Below are 15,741 nucleotides of genomic sequence, written 5' to 3'. Positions count from 1 at the left end.
TAGGGGAAAAAGTGGCACCGGTGCACTTGGTGAGCATGCACCTCTATTGTGGAATAGACATAAGTAACACATCTCAAAGAACACCAGTTATGGAAAAGGTAACACTTTTTTTTTTTTAGTAGCTCATGTTCAATAGAGTACTGTACTGTATTTGCTTTTCTTTTGTCTCTGCTGCTGCCTGATTGTGTACTTTCAGTTCCAAATGAGGTGTGTAGTTGACCAGTCAGTTTGTAACTCTGGAGTTCTACTATACTAGCCTTTCAGTGTGGTGACAGTTTCACAGGAAGGACCAAAAACATCCATGGTCCCTAAAACATTTTTTCAGATAGACTGTAGATTTAATAACCGAATATGGAAACAAAGACAATTGAATGTCGAGATAAAAAATTCTGAATTTTCTTCATATTCACCAATTATTTACTGACGGATTGCCCTTGTATGTGTAGATAATAGGGGCTGCTCAGTTTTAGACTTAGGAAATCCAGTATCTCTAAGCCCACTAGAGATTCTACTTCCGTGAAGTTCCACAGTGCTTTGTTCCTGCCTTACATTCATTGATTTTACTTTATTTTGGGAAGGAATTGAACATTTTATTTTTGTCTACTGTTTTCTTTACAGCAACATAAAGAAGGAAGAGTGGTCCAATAATATGGTAACTGGTCTGGGTTGAGTTACTTTGCCATGGATTTCTCATGTGATTTTAGGAAGTTTGCTTAGTCTACTTGTACATCCAATTTGTATGGGTTAAATGAGGATCATAATGCTTCCCTACTCCAATGGGTTATTGTGAGGATAAATCCATTAAAGATTGTGAGGTGCTCTGATTCTATGGTAATGATGGACATATAAATACCTAATATAGATGTGCATGTTGCTTGGTAATTCAGTTTCAGAAAAAAGTTTTCATGCTAAATTTGGGTTAACAGGGAGCTTTTACAGTTAAGTTCTAATTGCAGTACCAAATTCTACCTTGAAGACAGTACTGTATCTGCAGAATCACAGTATGAATGTGAACAAGAAAGAAAACAGCTCATTTTTCAGAGGCCAGGCTGTGTTTGCTGAGCTCACAGGTATGTTCCTGCTTGCTTACTGAACAAATTTGACCTGGAAATGACTGACCAATAAAAATGGATTACTCCCCTCCCCCAGCCATTTTTAATCACTTTGGAATTGAGCCTAACTTTTCTTTGATTAGTGCCCTATGGGTACTCCAGGTCAGGTATGCATGCACCTCTTTTGCTTTCTGCTGGAGAATTTCAGCAGCAGTGCCTGCTCGATCCACAGAAGCCCTCTATCTATTCTCGTGTCCTGTACTGAGGGTATGTAGGACTATGATGGATGAACTACCTTCAGTTCCTTCTTAACTGCCTTGGCCTGAAACAAAGTGTCTAGTGGTGCCACCTTTATTTTGCCAACTATGCCATTTATATTTGATAGTGTACTTAACCTTTAGTTTCACTTGTACTAATAAATTGGTTTCAATCGTTTTTGTTTGTTTTTTTCCCCGGAGAGGCAGACATTCCTTCCTCACCCCCAACACCATTCTTCCTTCTTGAGGGAACTTTCCTTCCTGAAGTAGCCTTTTTGGGGGGGATCATACCTAAATCTCCAGGAATCCAGCATTGGCTTACTGCTGGGAGTCCTTACCAGTTAAAGATGGCCATTTGCACTGTATCTGCTCCTTAAGGGATACTCAAGTGCTATCCAAGGGCATGATCTGTTTATGATTCAAGAGTCATTTCAGGAAAGACAGGGAGATAAGCTTATACTCCTCATTGTGGAACACTCCCTCTGGCAAGCATCAGACCCAGAACTCTGCCCCTTCTCCTCCCCCCAACAGTGATCTCCAAGTGATCATAGTGTCCCGTTACCTCTGCAGCTTGATTAGATCTGCAAGTGATTGCATGAGGTTCTCTGTCAAGAGAAGCCCTAAATCTCATCAAAATGAAGTTGGGCCCTAAGAGACCTGCCATACTGGAAGTGCCACAAAAGGTATTGCTGAGGTCTCAAGGATTCTCTGTACTGAGAGTCCCGCTATACCTAAACCTAGCATTAGGTAGCATGTAAGCAGGATCAAGGTACTAGGAGACTCCAGGTGGTACCAACTGTGACCTCCACTTCCTCATTGCTGCATACAGTACCCAGATCCATCAGTCAGCTGGTATTGGCACATTCTGCATCACTCAATATCACAAGTTGCTGCTGCTAATACTTGTCAGAGTTCTTCATAGAACCACTCAGTAAGTACTTCAGGAATTCATTTTCTCCAGAGACCTATTAATCTCTGAATCTGAGTCTTTCTTCAGTGATGGAACACTGCCAGTCCCAGGACCTGCTTTACCTGCCACATCACTCACCAGTACTGACTGGTTCCTTGCGAATGGGCAACCTCCTACGCTATCATTGTCTGTCCCCCTTTTGGACTGTGGGATGCAACCGGGAACTGCTGTGCTCCCTTAACTTGCCAACCTGGTCTCTCTCTGTCAGTGCTTTGCTATTGACAATCAGCAAGCCCCTCCAGGCGTTGTTGTCACTCAGCATAGCAGCATGTGGGGCCCCACACCCAGCTAGATTTACTCATGAGGGAATTCTGTGCCAAACAATTAAAATTTTTGCATACAATATTTTAAAATTCTGCAAAATTCTGCATGTTTTATTTGTCAAAATAATACAGTTTAATCACACCATTTTCAATTTTTTGCTGAAAAGTATTTTGAAATAAAATACCAAAATAATGCAGAAGTTTGCAGAATTTTAACATTTTAAACTTTCTGGGGTAGAATTCCATCAGCAGTATCAGGGTTCTATGTGACTGCCAGCTTGGTGAAGGGTCCAGGTACAGGGGGGATCTGGATACAGAGGGGCTTGTTGGAGGGTTTTGGGTTCAGGGTAATGGTACTTTCAGGGAAATCCAGGTGAAGGTGGTTAGGGCTCAGTGAGGAGATCTGGGTTTTGGGGGAGTGGGGCTTTGTGGCATAGGGGTCAGAATGCAGCAGGTTGAGGCCCAGTTGGGTGGGGGTCTAGGTGTGTGGGGCTCCTGATGCAGAAGATAAGTCTCAAGGGGTTGGGGTTTGGGTGCAAGAGGTTTGGGGGGGGGGAGGGGGATTTTGGCTGTGGAGAGGTCTGAGTGTAGGGGGGTTGTGGTTGCAGGGGTGTGTGTGTGAGGCTCAGTGGAGGGTGGGGTTGGGTGAGGGGAGGTCCAGATGCACAGGGGTTGGGTAGACGGAGGAGCAGCTCCCTTTACAGTGACCCCTCCCCTTGTGGCTGAGGAGTAATGGGGCCAAGAACGGGGGGGAGGGGTCACTGTGTACGGGGAGCTGCTCCCCTGAACCTTACTCCCTACTGCACCTGGACCCCCCCACCGAGCCTCACCCTCTGCACCCAGTTCGCCCCCGCAAGCCCTCCCCCAAAGGTGCAAAGCTTCCTGTGACTGGGTGAGTTTTTTTTCTAGGGGTTGATCTGACCTGAACAGATGCACCAGTGCTCGTTAACCCCTCCCTGGCAAGGCAAGTGCAACTTCTCTTTGCTTTCCCCCAGAAAAATAGTTTCTGTGGGAAAGCAAAGAGAAACTGCCAGGGTGGGGTGTGGGGGCGCGGAGGGCATGTTTCTGCGCATGCGCTGTGGCAAAGAATTCCCCCAGGACTGGAGATTGCATGAATGCTCCCTAATTCACACATGAATCACATGGAGAAAGGCACTAGCCAATTGCTGCCAGCTCATCAACATTGCACCCCAGAGTTGTACTGTTTTGCCCTGGTCAGAAGCCTGACCAGTGTAAGTTTATTACCCAGTCTTCTCCTCCTTCAGTGTGGAGAGAACATGCACAAACCTTTGTACTCTGAGCTGGCATTTCCCAAGCACTTCAACCAAAACACTGTTTTAGGTAAAATATAAAACAGATGTAACTACAGAAAGATAGATTTTAAGTGGTAGGCATAAAAGGTTAGAGATAGTTACCAAAGAAAATAAGTCAGTGCACAGTCTAAATATTAAACATGATCAGACTAGGCAGTAATTAGATCAAGCAGATTTCTCACCCCATTGGATGTTGCAGTCCTTAATACACAGCCTTTTCTCAAGCCTGGGACTGATCTCCTTAGGTGAAATCTTTGTCTTTCCAGCATAGGTGGGGGAGGAGAAATGCATGATGCCACCGTCCCTTATTTTATAGCCTCAGTCCGTGTACCTGGAAAATAGTAGGCCAGACATGTCCTGGTGGGCTTTGCTGAGTCATAGGGTTGAGTGATTTCCCCCTGCTGTGGTCTTGTGCAACTGTCATTGAATTGTAAATCCCTTAATTACAACTCCTACTGATTAATGGTTGTTGAACACCCTCCTGGGTGGGGGATCACCTCCTTTATATATCACTAGCAAACTTAGAGCATGTTTCAGTAACAACCATATAGTAAAATCCCATAACTAGATACACACCGGTGATATACATATTTTGACAGAACAATGGGTTTCAGCATATCATGGCCTTTCATATGATATCTTACATGACATGCGTCCTATGAAATATATGCAGTTCTAGGGTGCTGCTTTGAGGTACAGAGTGCCACAATAGACAACAGTTTTTCTCACTGCCTAATTTCTGTTCAAAATTACTTCAGTTATAAACCCAGGTCTGATATGCCTGGAGCCTTTTCTTTTAAGGGACACTTCATGACATAGCATTGAGGAGTTCCACATCCCCACTGGTATGATGTGTCTGGGGTGCCGCCCCCTTTTCCCTTTGGTCTTTCCCTTTAGCCATATTGGGATTCTTGGGCAGCCTGACATCAACAGTTTTCCAAGGCACCTAGCTCTTTTGTTGAATGTCAGAGGCAGCACTCTTCTGTCTCATGGCTTCTCCCCCAGTCAGTCCCTACTGTGGGTCCTTTTCACCCATCCAGCCTCTTCCCCCACCACCATTATAATTTCAGATGCATCCTCTCTAGGATGCAGAGCTCGTCTTCAGGAGCATACTATTCAGTGCAGGTGAACATTCCAGGAACGTACTCTCCATATACCCTGTGGAGTTGCCTGCCATCTGACTTCCTGCCTGTGATCACGGGAGAGTCCAGCAGAGTAAAGACTGACAACAAGGCCAGTACATACAACATAAAACATAAGAGGGGAGAGAGAGCCTTTTCCCTTTCTGTAAAGTTATGGAACTGGTATGTAGCCCACCACATCCTTATTTCAGCTGTTTACCCATCTGGCCTCCTCAACACCATAGGTGATGGTCTCAGCAGCTGCTTGTCTCAGGATCACAAGTGGGAGCTTGCCAAGTCCATACTCAAACATATTTTTCAGTTGAGGTTTTCCAGAAGTAGGTTGTTTTTTTGCCATAATCACCAAAATGAAGTGTGCAAAGTTTTCCTGAAGAGGTGGTCTAGGTAGCCATTCCCTCGGAGGTACCTTCTCATCTCTTGTTTGCAGAATCTGTCACATGCCTATCCTCCAACACTTCTCATCCTCAGTCTTAAACAAGATCAAGTAGGATGGAGCCAAGGTTGTCTTAATTGCACCAGCTTAGCTGAGATGGGTATCAATTCCATATCTAATTTGCATCCCCTCTCTTCTTGCTATCAACCTTCCATTAACACCCAGTGGCTACACTGTTTTCTTTAAAGACAAGGTATCCCTCCGGCCATATCAGTGGTTCTTACCTGAGGTCACCTTGGATTTTCATATCAATCAGACTAGTCATCTCCCAGTTTTTCAGCATAAACCTCATTAGACTAGGGAGGATGACATCTTTCACACCTTGCATGTTAGAAGGCTGTTGTCCTCCTATTTAGATCGGACTAGACCCTTTCAGGCCTCTCTTCCATTATTTGTTTCTGTCACAGATAGAGCTGCAGGAACATGCGTGCCCCCAGAGACTTTTTCTCCTGATACGAAGCTGCCAATATTCCATTGCCTTCTAAAGCTATATATAGTCCATTCCATCAGATTGCAGGCCACTTCTGTTACCCTACTAAAAGACATTCCTGTTTCAGAAATCTGCAAAGCTTTCACATGGGCCTCCATCCACACATTTCTCAAAGCATTGCTCTAGTGCGTGCATCTTGCATAGATGCTGTGCTTGGGACTGGTGTCTTCCAATCAGTTTTAGTTCCTTCTTGAAAGCACTCACCACCTCTAATGAGTACTACTTGGGAGTCACCAGAAGTGGCGCATCCACAGGGACATTACTTGAAGAAGAAAAAATTATTTAACTTATACAGTGACTGGAGTTTTTCTAGCTGTTTGTCCGTATGAGTGCTCTACAACCTGTTCTCCATCCTTTCTGCTTTGGCGTTTGGTCTCCACGGAACTTCTGTGGTAGAGAAGTAACCGAGAACTGTTTGTCCATTACAGCCCTATGTACCCCCAGTATGGGGCACAAGGATAGGTGTTTTAGCTCCTGTGGAGCCATGCTTGCCCCGATTCACTCAGAATAGGGTGAGATATGTAGCCTGGAACTGTAATTTTTCCATAATGTGTATTTTCTCCAGCTTGTCCTAACTCTGCTCCTCATGGAGAGGACTCTGCAGGTTCTGGAGAAGGATGGTCCTTTGACAATTCTGAACTTCCCTTTCTGTGTTAACAGCAGGAGCTCCATATATGCAGGATTCTTCAAATCAAGAGGGAGATGATTGGGACCATTGTTGGTTGGTTTGATAATTTAAAATAGCATTACATGCATGACTTAAATATACATTTGATTGAGGTGAGTGAGCCTCATCTAATTTTAATAATAATTGTGCCATGAACTGAAATAAGATGGAGTAGGGGTGTTCAGCATGCGCTTCACTTTTTTCTTTAATTGCATCTATTCTACGTGACATTCTAATTTTCTCGCATGAACAGTGTTTCTAAGCTCTATGTGCCTATTTTAAAGAGACAATAATTTATTTGACTAGTTTTGCACATTTATGGTGCAGTCTTGTTGTTGTCAAAACCAGTGGAAAAACTACTGTCAGCATCAGAGTGAGCAGTCAGGTCCTTATTACCTAAAGAGCTGGATGCAACAGTGGAGCCAGTTTTAATGAGAATTGCATTTATGTGTATTTAGTTTGGAAGAAAAGCTGATGGAACAGTCAATTATGATTATATATGGAATTGGTTACTGCTACTGAATCTGTTTGCTATCATTGCCATCAAGGTTTAAACAAATTCAGCCAGCCAGCAAAAACCATTGAAGTACCTTGATAAGGAGTCTCTCATCTCATCCTAGCATCAAGCCAACAACTGGGAATCTGAAGGTGGTGGAATTTTGAGCAGGATGGTTTCACTGGACCCTCCTTGGGGCTCCATATTTGGTATTTGTTCTGGCTAGAGGGTATGCAACAAATTTTAGATGGCAACAACTTCTAGCTGCTGGAAGAGAGAAGATTCTCCTCTTTCTTTCTAGAGTTTGGTTACTGAGACTGTAGAGCATAGCATACAAAGGGCAGACTTCAAGAAAGTGTGTTTCACAGCCTTGTTCTGAATAAGGTATTTAGTGCATCCTGATAAATGATCTCCTCTTTCTTTTGTTGCCCATAGCTTAATTATTCAACAATGCTGTGCTCTAAATTACAGAACTCTTTGTTAACAAAGAGCAGCATGAAAGAATGTTACGTTTATTATTGTAGTGCCTAAGGACTTATTATACTAGGCACTGTACAGACACCGAAAAAGATGGCACCTGCCCCAAGGAGTTTACAGTCTAAATAGACGACGCGCACACACACGCACACACACACACACTGAACTATGTGATGGCAGCAAATTTCATGTTAGTTGCATGACTTATTTTTTCATGGGGAGTGGCAATGTTGAAAAGGAATGGTGAATGAGACCTGGCAGAGGGGGATGTGTAAAATGGTGTGAGGGATGGAGATGGTTGGAACAAACTGTGAATCAGCACAAGCTTGAGAAAGTACAGTCATAACTGTAGAAAATGTTCTGCTTGTCCTAAAGTCCTTGTTTTCACAGTTTCCGTAGCTGTTCCTACTAGCTGGAGTCTCTGGTTCTTTCCTCCCTGCAGTTCCTCTCCCCTCCCACCCCCCCTCAGGCACATGGTGTCGGTGGTGTGTGGTACCAGACCATTATTTTAGCTCTAGTATCCCCAGAATAGGGATGTCTCCCCTACAGAGTTCTGGAACCAAGGAATGGTGTGGAGAGATGTGGTTCTTCATGGACCTCATGTTAGCCTCTCTCCTCAGTGCAGCAGTCCCTGCTGTAGCTACTTCTGTCGTTTCTCCTTCCATCTGGAGTCTCTGGCTGGTCATGCATTTTCAAAGCCATCTTTCCTGTATGGAGGATTTGGATCTGACTTATGTTAAATATTTTACTTAAAATGTACACATTGTATCCTGACAGAAGTACAGAAAGGCTGTGTCTGTACTCAGAATTTTTTGCAATTCTTTCCATCATTTGTCCAGCACAGTTCATCACCATCAGGGCTAGCAATGGTGAAAATGCTAATGTGGACAGGGAACAATTATATTTTTCTTGATATGACATCTAAGCTTGCTTAGAAAGGGGAGAGGAGAGGCCATTGTTCTGGAAGCTCTGTGAGAGTGCCACTGGATTCAGTGGAATAATGAAGTATAACTTAAATATCATTGATGCATTCTTTGCACCGTTAGGTATAGCAGGTGCTGATTGCTTTGGGAATCACATACCCCTAAGTAAGGCTATGTTTTAGTCACGGGTATTTTTAGTAAAAGTCATGGACAGGTCATGGGCAATAAACAAAAATTCATGGCCCGTGACCTGTCAATGACTTATACTATACCCCTGACTAAATCTTGGGAGTGCTGTGGGTGCTCGTGGGGGGGTGGACGGGGGCACAGATGCTGGGGGAGCACAGGTACTGGTAGGGGTGATCTGGGGGGTGCTATGAGTGCTGGGGGGATGCTGGCTGGGGGGGAGCACAGGTGCTGGTAGGGGTGATCCGGGGGTGTGCCGTGAGTTCGGGGGGAGCAGTCCAGGGATGGGCAGCTGGTGCTGGGGGGAGTTGGAGGGGCTGGCAGGCTCCATGAATGGCTTCTCAGAAGCAGCGACATGTCCCTCCCTAAGCTTTTAGCTCCGCAGCTGTCATTGTCTGGGAACCGTGGCCAGTGGGAGCTGTGGAGGCAGTGTACGAGGCTAAGAGCAGAGGGAGGGACATGTTGCTGCTTCCGGGGAGACCCCTCGAAGGTAAGCGCCGCCCAGACTCCTCATTCCCTCTCATGCCCCAGCTCCCCGCCCTGAGCCCCTTCCCACACCCAAACTCCTCCTGCTGCTGTGGGTGGGGGCGGGGGAGGGTGGCGGGTGATGGCCCGTGACTGTCCCAGCAGCAGCTGGTGCGACTGTCCCAGGGACTGCCTGAGCTGTTTGGGCAGCCCTGGAGCCAGCCACACCAGCTGCTGCTGAAGTCATGGAGATCACGGAAAGGCATGGAATCCGTGACTTCTGTGACAAACTTGCAGCCTTACCCATAGGACTCTTGGAACAGTCATAGTTTGACCCTAGCAAACTCCTTCCAGGTGCTGCTGCTGTTTTGTGTGCGGGTGTGGTAGTAGAGGCCACAGGGCCAAGTATCTACTAAAACATGTTTCCAGTTAAAATTTTATTTTTATTCTTATGAATGTTTCACTTTTTCAGGAGTAAGAAAATTTTAAGCAAGAAAAAACTGAAAAGGAAACAGAAGACTAAATTGAAAGTGAAAACACGAAACAAGGTAAATGACGTGTATCCATATGTTCAAGATATTACCTCTCCCACCTGGTCAGATTCTGCTCTATGTCACAAAGAGGAGGAGGTTCATGACAAACTTCTTCCTACTGATTATTTTATCACTATGCTTAAAGACAGTATCTATATTGTGTTTGCCTCCACAGGAAATCCCTATAAGAGTAAAGGAGGAAAGCCAGTCTAATAGAGAACATGAGACCACTAAGCAATGTAGTTCTGAATCCAGGCTAGAATAATATAGCTATGTAAATCCTCCCCTTCGAAAAAATTGTGACAGAGGGAAGGGAGCTTACAGGCAAGACCAAAACGCAGAGTAGCATGGCCAAATAATGCTGTGATGTGCCCAATCGAAAATCAAATATGGTCGCATTTCCTTATGTTGATACTCTTTTCCTTCTAGTTTGACACAGCCAGTCTTTCAGATGAAGGTCTATTGCCAAAGGACTTCACAGATTAGGAGAACAGAATCAGCAGGAAAGAAACATTTTGAGGACTTGTCAGATGCATCAGTTTGTTTTGCAAAGGAATTCTGGCATGGATTGACAATCTGAAATACCTCTGAAGCACAGAAAGGCCTTTTAAACTAGTTGCATCTCTGAAAAAGATGTCTTTTAGAAGCAGTCTTCATATTTGATGTCTCCCTCATTGCCCTCTGGTACTCAGCCAGAGCCAAGAGCTACAGTGTGATAGTATGCTGACCCACGTGGCCCTGGAAGTGAAAGAGAGATCCACAGATTAACTGCTCTCAACCATTTCAAAATTTGAAATGAGGGGAAGCTGTTTGGCAAACCTATGGATAAGCTGGTAGTGGGCTTGTTGGAAAGATCAAGAAAAACCTTAGTTCCTAACAAGCAGGATAGGAATGACTACAGGTCTTACCCCATATCAGGGTAGTCCTTTTACACTGACCAATATAGAAAATCCCACTGGAAACACTTAAGAGGAAAATGAAACAGATGCTGGGGAGCATGTGGTGGCAGAGGTGTGTTTTTTGGTTCAATCTCAGATTCCTCGAAACAAACTGCATGTATAGCAGACACTCCAGTGTAGAGAGGAGCCCCAAATTAGTAGTTGGCAGCTGCTTCAGTTTGCAGTATTCTGACAAGTGGTCACCCTTGACAAATGGATTTTGGAAACAATGCAACAGGGATAGTCTTTTGGATTTTTTTTCAAATTGGGGCAAATTTATCCCATTTCCCTTGCTAAAGAATATGCAGAAAAGATGAGACATACAAATGGCCATTCTTCATCTCCTCTGAATGGGAGGAATAGAATCTGTTCATTCTCCAGAGAGGAACCAGAGCATTCACTCCATCTTCTTGTTCCTAGTCCAAAAAAAAAAAAAAAAAAAAAAAAAAAATGACAAAAGGCTACAAGGCAGTTCAGTCTGAAGGTATCTCAACAGGTTCATGACAAAAAACAAACTCAAGATGGAAACCACGCTAGCCGCTATCAACAAGGGTACTCTAGGGAATCCTTCAGATCTATTCATGTCAACTTCCATATCCCAATTTGGTTGTCTAACAGGTGCTTCTTCTGCTTTGCTCTTAGAGAACAGCACTACCAGTACAGGTCTCTTATCTTCTGGTTTATCAGCAATCATGCAAATATTTATGAAAATGCCAGTAGTGTTAATACTAGGAACGGTATTCTTGCCTATTCTTTCCTGGATGACCTCCTTTTTCTAGCCTTATCTATAGTCAGAGCTATAGCCAGCACCAGTCAGGATGCTGCAGAACCATGGCTCTGTGATTAAATTGGGAGAATAATAGTTTAACACCTTTTGCAATAGATTTCCCACCTCAGAGGAGAATAGGGGCTGTTCTCTATAAAGTTTTTTTTCATATCACAGGAAAAACTGAGGAATCTTATCAAAACTGGTCAGCCCCTCTTGGGTAGTACCCACTCTCACACACTGTCTATTCTGAGATCAGTAGTCTCTTGTGTGGATAATCTTTAGTGAACCCATGCTCATGTGAGGATGCTACAGAGCTTCCCCTTGTCCTCCCTCACCAATCTCTTTTCCACCCATCAGCAAAGGTGTATACCCAAGAGGATACTTAAGTCCCTCAGATAGTGGGTTTCAAGCAAATTTGATTCAAGCTTCCGGATAGGCAAACCAGTCAGGAAGTTTTTGCCACAGATGCCAGTCTGGAAGGATGGGATGCTCATACTAGGTCAAGGACTTTCTGGGGATCCGCTCCAAAAAGGGATCACAAACAGTACAAACTGCTTAGTGCTCCCATATTTGGACGTTGGTCATGACAGACAAATACTTCGGTAATGTCCTACATCAGTAGGTGAAGGGGAGCAAGGTCAACACTCTTATAAAGAGAAGGTTAGTTGCTAATGACTTAGGCAGATTATTCTTGCTCCCTTCACATCTAAGGGGAAAATGAATGTTAGAGCTGACTGGCTTAGTTAGGAACAAATAGATCATTCAGAATGGGAACTGTACCCAGATATGTTCTATCTGTTTGTAAAGGACTTAATCTCCAATCTGTTTGCCTCCCACCGTAATCATAAGATTCCATTGTACAGGGAAGAAATGATGACTTAAAAAAAAAAATCAAAGCATAGAACATTAATTTGTCCTATCTTCCTAGAGGAGCTCCTCATCTTTCCCGTTTAAGAAGTTTTTGAATGTGAGAGTGAAGGGTTATTCTACCTGAATGTTCTGAAAACATGTTTAAAAAGAGAAATAAAATTGTCAATGTTAGTTTGACATTCAGAATGAGCAAAGTAAAAGAAAATATGAAAATTAAGAGATGGCACTAAAAAGGGAGAAAAAGTTGCCTATAGAAAGTATTTCTGTTCAAGATTTAAAGAGGAGCTTTGGCTTTCCAATGACAATACATTTCCTTAAAGAGAAGGCAGGGTTTTGCTTAGTCTTGCAGAAGTGTTTTTCAGACACCACCTTGGATTGACTTTTTGTCAGATTCCCAGCCTGAAATGCTGCAATAGCTGGAAGCCAGAGTGTTGCTGGTGTGTTGCAGACAGGCTGCTGGGGTCAGAGTTGCTGGATCACGGCTGTATTGTAACACGGACACTTGTGGTGGGACCTGCATGCTGTTTGAGAGCTGCAACAGCAAAAGGGCAGGTTTTTCCATTAGATTCACAGTCCCTTACCTGACTGCTTGGGCAATTGGACTTTGACCATACCTACTCTTGAGTGGTCATGTTCCTTGTTGGAGTAGGATATACTGCATAACTCTAGAAAACGGTCTACCAACAAGTGTTAACTACTGTTTGAAATGGACCAGATTGGTGCCGTGGGTGAGGCAAAAATCTTAGTAGTAGTCTCTGCTTCTATGCTTTGTATTTTAGAGTAGTTAATAGACTTAAAATTAAAGAGTTTTCTAACTCATCTTTGACATTTTTAGTTGACGGTAGATTGCTGTTTGCGCATAATATGGTTATCTGATCTGTGTCCCCCTTTAAGAAATCCTATCCCTACTTGGGATCTTAATTTGGTTTTAGCTTCACTCAGGAACTCACCTTTTGAATCCTTGTATGATTGTTCATTGTATTGTTTATCTCTTAAAATGGCTTTCATTATTGCCATAACCTCAGCCAGAAGAGTGAGCAAATTAAATGTCTTAATGGCTGAGTCACCATTTATGCCTTTTCAAAAAGATAAGGTGGTTCTTAGGCCTGATCCCAGGATTTTGCCAAAAATGGTGTCTGATTTTCCTATGAGATGATGAATTTGCTGGTATTTTTTCCCAGAACTGCATATTAATAAAGACGGATCTGTTTTATGTATTTTGGATGCAAGAATGCTCTTGCATATTTAGATATTTTAATTTTTGAAAATCGAGACTATTTCTGTTTTACTCTGTAATCCACATGAGTTTTAGCATATCTTTCCAGACACTAGAATGATTAAAAATGTATTGTTGAATGTTACACATTAACAAATTCCTGTACCTATGTCAGCATGATCATATTCTACTACAGCTGTGGCAGCTTCTCTTGCTTACCTTAAGCAAGATCCAGTTACTGAAATGTGCGGGGCTACAACCTGGTCCTCCTGTACACACCCTTCTAAGCATTATGCTCTTAACTTGGCCAATGCTAGATTGGATAAAGCAGTGCTTCAGTCTCTATTAAACTGGGACTCTGGTCCCTTTTCTATGTTATTTTCAGCACTGCTGAACAATCCCATGAGTGGGATGTAGAGCCACTTAAAGAAATGAAGTTTACTTACTTGTAACCAGAGTTCTTCTTCGAGTGATTGCTCATATCCATTCCAGTTAGGTGTACGCGCCGCGCGTGCACATTCGTCGGAAAACTTTTACCCTAGCAACTCAGTGGGCCGGCAGGTCGCCCCCTAGAGTGGCGCCACCATGGCGCTTAATATATACTCCTGCCGGCCCACCCGCTCCTCAGTTCCTTCTTACCGCCCGTGTCGGTCGTTGGAACAGTGGAGCGCGGCTTAGCTGACCTCCACTTCCTTAGCTACTCGTATTTCTCGTATATAGTTATGCAGTTATAACCTTTTTATATATATATCTGTATAGTTATACGTGTTTTCTTTGCTAACATGATTAGTTTAGTTAGCGGGGTTCAGGAAGTAGCCCCTTCCATGAGCCCAGTGCCGGAGCCCATGCATGGCTCACCGGGTTTTAAAATGGGCCCGGCCTGCCAGAAGCCGCGGCCAAAGGGAGACCTACATGACTCCTGTTTGAAGTGCCTCAGGGAATCACACTTGACAGCTAAGTGCCCCATTTGCAAGGCTTTTAAGCCGAGAACAAAAAGGTGCGGGACTTTCACTTACCCCTCCACCTTGGGCGCCGAGCGATGTTCAAGCGGCGGGCAGAAGCGCCTCCTCGGCACCGGACCCCGCCGGTACTACCAAGGCCTTTCGGCACCGGCCGTCGCCGGCACCGATGTCGACTCCGCACCGCTCCCTTCTTCCGAGGTCGAGAAAGCCTACGATTCCTGCTGGTGCCTGGCGGCTCCCCGGCACGCGCCGTGGTTGAGCCCCCTGCTCCCGCTGCTTCCGTGCCACCTGCATCGCAGCCAGAGAGCTCGCCTAAGTTGCATTACCCGGCACCGACACCTGCAGAGGCACCGATGACATCGGCACCGTCGATTCCAGTCCCCCAGGGCCACTGAATCCGGTGCCTGGCAGCTCCCCGGCTCGCGCCGTGGTACAGCTTACTGCTCCTGCTACTTCTGTGCCAACTGCACCGCAGCTAGAGAGCTCGTCTAAGATGGTTCGCCCGGCACCGACGACGTCGGCACCGTCGATCCCGGTCCCACGAGGGCCGTAGAATCCGGTGCCTGACGGCTCCCCGGCACGCGCCGTGGTTGAGCTACTGCTCCTGCTGCTTCCGTGCCAGCGGCACCGCAGCCAGAGAGCTCGTCTAAGTCGGATCGCCCGGCACCGATGACGTCGACACCGTCGATCCCGGTCCCACAAGGGCCGTAGAATCCGGTGCCTGACGGCTCCCCGGCACGCGCCGTGGTTGAGCTACTGCTCCTGCTGCTTCCGTGCCAGCGGCACCGCAGCCAGAGGGCTCGTCTAAGTCGGATCGCCCGGCACCGACACCTGCTGCGGCACCGATGACGTCGGCACCGTCGATCCCGGTCCCACAAGGGCCGTAGAATCCGGTGCCTGACGGCTCCCCGGCACGTGCCGTGGTTGAGCTACTGCTCCTGCTGCTTCCGTGCCAACAGCACCGCAGCCAGAGAGCTCGTCTAAGTCGGATTGCCCGGCACCGACGCCTCTGAGGCACCGACAACGTCGGCACCGTCGATTCCAGTCCCACAAGGGCTATCGAATCCGGTGCCCGACGGCTCCCCGGCACGCGCCGTGGTTGAGCGTATTGCTCCCGCTGCTTCCGTGCTGACGGCACCGCAGCCAGACAGCTTATCTAACTCGGATCGCCCGGCACCGACACCTACCGAAGCTCTGATGACCTCGGTACCGTTGATCCCGGTCCCATGAGGGCCGTCGAATCCGGTGCCTGACAGCTCCCCAGTATGCACTGTGGTTGAGCCTGCTGTTCCCTTCACGCCGGAGACGTTACCAACGGT

General features: G+C 45.6%; 1 protein-coding gene across 14 annotated transcripts in view; it reads left to right on the top strand.

Moving 5' to 3' along the window:
* Window positions 1–15,741, top strand: part of MYCBP2 (MYC binding protein 2) — a 463,608-nt gene that overhangs the window by 29,019 nt on the left and 418,848 nt on the right. For all 14 annotated transcript variants that reach the window (XM_030566987.1, XM_030566958.1, XM_030566968.1 and 11 more), the window contains exon 2: window positions 9,607–9,682. In XM_030566987.1, coding sequence (XP_030422847.1) covers window positions 9,607–9,682 — 76 coding nt within the window. The remainder of the gene's footprint in view (window positions 1–9,606; window positions 9,683–15,741) is intronic.

The sequence above is a fragment of the Gopherus evgoodei genome, chromosome 1, assembly GCF_007399415.2.
Source record: "Gopherus evgoodei ecotype Sinaloan lineage chromosome 1, rGopEvg1_v1.p, whole genome shotgun sequence".
Lineage (NCBI taxonomy): Eukaryota > Metazoa > Chordata > Testudines > Testudinidae > Gopherus > Gopherus evgoodei.
This window is presented reverse-complemented; position numbering and strand designations above follow the sequence as displayed.